Raw genomic sequence first — 5,248 nt, 5'->3', positions numbered from 1 at the left:
TTGCAGCATAAAGTCCAGTCTCTGTTGTCTCTGAGGAGTGAGGACCAGGCAGGTCCTGAGACAAAGCTGTTCATGGGAACCAGAAGTAATCCACAGCTGAGGATGGTGAGGGGTAATGGGTGTCCTCTGGAGGTCCACTTATCTCCACAGTATTTAGCTCCAGGTGGTTCTGACCACACCAGTGGACCAACTAATCGAATCCTGTTTATACAAACCAGTTTCTGTCCTGAATAAGAACAACATTGGTGTCATCTGTTAACTTCAGTCGTTTTTACACACTGCAGTTACACAATAATCCAGAATAACTAATGAAAACATAAACACTTTTAAGAGGCTTGAGCCTCTGTGTCGAGATCTGTGCGACTGCATAGGAACAGGAATGTTACAATAAACAAGGAATTACAGTATTGTATTCATTACAATACTGTAATGAATACTGTTCATTACAGTATTGTGTTTTTTCTCTCCAAAGAAAACAGCTTAGTATTTCTGATATCTTCTGATAAAGGAAGAAATCCCTGTAAGCAATCATGTCTACCAGTCCTGTTAACACACACACATGAATACACGCAGTAGTACAATATTTAGGCAATCCTAATTAATTCCAATTAGAAATGCAAATAAAGAGCCACGTCTTTGATTAAACAGCAGACAGGCTCCTTGTTGGTTTTATATTGTCCTCTGATGCAGCCTGATTATGAGAAGAAAGAAAAAATATCAGAGAAGGGAAAATGTTGTAATTAATATAGAAATGCTTCATGTGAGATATTTCTAATTAGTCCCCAGTCCCTCCCTCTGCTCTTCAGGACTGCTGCTGTCCCCTGTTCCACAACATGCAGAAGAATTACAGACTAATTACACAGAGTGGGTGCGGGGATTCATCTGGCCCAACAAATTAACTTATGAGCTAATTAGCATATGATGGATATAATGACTAATAATTTCACCAATTACAGGGCTGGACCATCTCATTATGCTCATGGAACATGGATGATTGGAGTACACCATATTGTTTCAGTCCAGATAACAAAGGAGAAGAGAAAAAAGGTGATTATATCATAAGAAAAGTGAAGTTTTTGAACTTTTCTTCCAGAAAGTCCTGCTGAGCTCCAGGTGCGCTGCTCAGAGAGCCCAGGCCACTGAGGTCATCATCCAGGTGTGTCAGAGTAGGATGCTGGCTCTCCAGGACTGGACTCGGTTACCCAGGTTACCAGCCATTGTTAATGCTCAACTTTTCTGCCTTTCAGTGTATGTTTTAGTCAGAGCCAGCCCAAGAAAAAGCAAAATAAGCCTCTGCTACCCTAACCCCCACACAGTCAGGTGCCCATAAATGCTTACATTGAACATAGACCACAGGTCTACCTTTATGTGTTTGTTTTTTTGAGAATGAAAATCAACAGCAGAGATACATTAGGTGTTAATTTTAAAAAAAATTTGATACAAATGTCAAATTTACTTTGTAATAGTGCAAAAAAAAAATCTTTAGTTTGATTGTTGTGTTACCATATTACAATCTGGTAATATGGTTAGGATTAGGATTAAATTAGGATACAGGTCCCAATGAGCTTTGTTTGTCAGATTAAAAGTACCTTTTGAAAAAATGTCCTTCAAAAATGTCCAATAAAGCATTAACCATACTTTATTGGACTGATTTAGTTATTCAAATGTGAAGTTTTCATCAGCTGTAAGTGGAAAATCATCATAAGCAGAAATAAAGGCTTTCAAATATTCATGTGTTATTAATCTATATGATGTGTTTCACTTTGTGATTAAGTTCCTAAAATGAATAGGCGTTTCAATAATAATCTAATTTATTGAATGGATTTATATGTCAGCAAATAATAACCAATTATCAGTGATTGCTTTTGAGCTCAGCCCATTGAACTTGGTTTCCTCTATCAGGTTAAACCAGTCTGGAATGAAAGCTGCTTTTGTGGTTATGGTCTTAAGAGGAAGAGGGGCCCCAGGTTTAATTCTTCTCCAGGCCCCATGCAACCTTAGTCCAGCCCTGGTTATAAATTGTTTCCACTGTAATTTGTCTCTTTATGATGAATAGACATTATTTTCTATATCAAAGCAGCTTCAACTCAGATCTTTTATTTATTTATTAGAAACCCAGAAAACTTCAAGAATAATCCGTTCAGTTTATATATATATATATATATATATATATAAATATATATATATATATATATATATAAAAAGTCTGAGCTCTGGCTGTTTAAATTTCCACAAGCCTTTCCAGATCAACTTTCAAAAACTGACAGTCCTGTTTGTTGGATTTATGGTGAGTCCACTTGAGGTTAGCCGGATTTAATTTTAGAACTTTAAACAGAAACTGACAGAAACAGAAACTGGTCAGGAAAGACGAGTCTCTACTGCCCTCTGCTGGTACATCTCAGCACAACAGGAGAAGGTTTTGATTACCATGCAAGAAATCATTTAATAGTTGCAAGAGACAGATTCAGATGTAAGGTTATGGCTTAAAAAACAGCTAAATCAGGAGATTTTTTTATATGACCAATACACACGAATAAATACAGCAAATACAAGCATTTCTGCTCAATGTGTTTTTCAAATGTTCACATTTTATATAAGAAACAGAACAGAGGAAGAGTTGACATTGCTCTTTTACAAAACAAAGACAGACTGACTTCAAATCAGATCTAATAAGAAGATGACATACAAGTTCTCCATGCAAAAACATGCCTTTAGTTGACATTTTAGGTTCTTATTTAGAGTATTTCCATGTTCTTTGTCCTTGTGCCTGCTATGAATTTCATAGCTCAATCGAAATATTACGTTTGTGACTTAATTTTACACATGAAGAATATTTCAGTATACCAAAAGTAGAGAAAATAGTTTTTAGAGTCAGCCTAAGCCAACTGATATTGCTCATGTTATCCTGAATCTGGACATCTGGCAATTCACAGCTTAAACTGAATTATATTTCTGGTTTTAAAAATGTACAAATAATCTGCAGCTTAGTGAGATACTGTGTATAAATATATGTGAGATACTAATATTGTATTTGTATCTCATATGTGTTTGGGTGTTCCAGAGGAATAAAAAAGGAAAAGAAATTTAAGTTCCAGGGCGCAATGAATAATGAATGATGAATTCTGGCAGTAGACTGTGGATTGTGATACAGTAAAGAAAATTGCATTCCATATTTTGGAATGCAAAATTACAAAATTTGGAGTTAGATCAACCCTGCCTCTCGCCCGGAACGTTGGCTGGAGATCGGCACCAGCAACCCTCCCGACCCCATTAAGGGACAAGGGTGTAAGAAAATGGATGGATGGATGGATGGATGGATGGATGGATGGATGGATGGATGGATGGATGGATGGATGGATGGATGGATGGATGGATGGATGGAGTTAGATCAAGGGTGAGCAACTTCACCCTTGATCTAACTCAAGTCTCTTTGGACTTGACATCATGATCATGATGATGATGATGATGCAAAGGATTCTTCATCAAATGAAAACATTATACACAGCTCTAAGTATCCAACAGCATCTTCAGTCAGAAGCTTCTTCACAGCCACTGTAATACTGACCACAACAGGAGATGCTTCCTGCCCCACAGCATCACCATCCTCCATGACTGAAGACTTACTAGATCAATATTTCTGTCAAAGACATCCAGCAGTCTCTCTGCTGCAGCTGCATGATCTGTTCATCTCATCTGTCCTCAACATTTCAGCCGTCTGTCTGCACATGGAGCCTCTAAGTCACTTTCTACTGAGCCAAACAGCTAAAACTTCAAACTGTTCGAAACCTCAAGAGACAGAAAATTATGTAAGCAAGAACTCTACAATGATTGTTTTTTTTCACATATGACCTGCAAATTATTCAATTTTACATAATCAACAGTATCTATTAATAAATACTATCTTACAACCGTCTTTAATTACTTTGCTAAAATAAATTTGATAATAAATATAGCTTACACAGGTAAGACAGGATGCGAATATTAACATTTATTTTTAAGAGATACGTGCATACATATTTTTGACTTGAAGTGGTGAGGTGCAGCCCAGTCACGCACAGACACACACACACACACACACACACACACACACACACACACACACACACACACACACACACACACACACACACACACAATATTGCTGTAGGAATATGGTGGGATCATTGATTGTCTTGTTTTATTCTTGGAGTCCAGATGGTTGAACTGTACTCCCACTTTCAGATGTGTCTGTCAGTTCAGGAGTCCATTAACAACATCCTCATCATGTGGTGGAGAAGAAGAAGGCGGGTGGGGAGGGAGGAGCTGATGAGTAGAATACAGTAGTAGATGTAGAGATGGCAGTGATAGCTCTTGCTGCTTAGAGGCCTCTTCTAGTGTTAGCATGAGGATGAGACAGCATGTTGCTAGAAGGACATGTTGCAGAGTCAGACAGCTTATCATTACACTGTGGAGACAAAGCGCTAAGGAAGTAAGGTGGGAAGTTTGCTGGGGAAACTGATGAGGAAGATGATGAGAAAAAGAGAAAGCTTCCTGGATGTCTGAGAAGAGGAAGGAGTGTGAGACTCCTGGAGGAGAAGGCGGAGGCTGAAGGGAGGGATTCCCATTACAAACAGTGGAAAAAACAAATGTGAAGAAGCACCATAGAAGGAGGTAATGTCTGAGAGATGAGGATGTGAAAGGTAAACAGGTGTTTCCCAGAATTTTGTATAAAGCAACAGCACAATGTTTAGAAATCCACCATGGCCCCGTGCAGCACACACAGCAGCTCCAGCCAGGGGCGCTGCCAAAAATCTTGGGCCCCCTGACAAAAAATTTGTTTGGGTCCCCTGTGCAGCTGCTGCTACAATTTTTTGAGTCTATTTGACCCAAAAAAGCATCACAATTTTAAAGGCTTGTGTCTGCCTTGCTTTCTTTGGTTCAATACTGATAATTAGCACAATATTTACTGCTCATGATTTTAACATCCAACAGTCCACATCCAGTATGCAAGTAAGTTGCTTACATTTTTTATATTAGTTTTAGATACTGAAATGTCTCCCCATGAGTAACAGTGAAAAACAACATGCAAAATACACATAAAGCAATCCAGACTTCTAAAAATGCTATGTACAGTCATGGCCAAAAGTTTTGAGAATGATTCAAATGTTAATTTTTACAAAGTCTACTGCTTCAGTTTTTATAACGGCAATTTTCATAAACTCCAGAATGTTATAAAGAGTGATCAGCTTAACAGCAATTAGTTGCAAAG

The 5,248-nt window shown here is 38.0% G+C and overlaps 1 protein-coding gene across 8 annotated transcripts in view; it reads right to left on the bottom strand.

Moving 5' to 3' along the window:
* Positions 1–3,429: 3,429 nt before the first annotated feature.
* LOC103479241 (sickle tail protein) overlaps positions 3,430–5,248 on the bottom strand; it is a 114,072-nt gene continuing 112,253 nt past the window's right edge. For all 8 annotated transcript variants that reach the window (XM_008433560.2, XM_008433567.2, XM_008433562.2 and 5 more), the window contains one exon: positions 3,430–4,403. In XM_008433560.2, the coding sequence (XP_008431782.1) occupies positions 4,358–4,403 (46 nt within the window). In that variant the 3' untranslated portion in view covers positions 3,430–4,357. The remainder of the gene's footprint in view (positions 4,404–5,248) is intronic.

This window comes from Poecilia reticulata, linkage group LG17 (genome assembly GCF_000633615.1).
Source record: "Poecilia reticulata strain Guanapo linkage group LG17, Guppy_female_1.0+MT, whole genome shotgun sequence".
In the NCBI taxonomy this organism is placed as follows: Eukaryota; Metazoa; Chordata; class Actinopteri; order Cyprinodontiformes; family Poeciliidae; genus Poecilia; species Poecilia reticulata.
The sequence above is the reverse complement of the archived record's forward strand: the minus strand, read 5'-3'. Positions and strand labels throughout refer to the sequence as shown.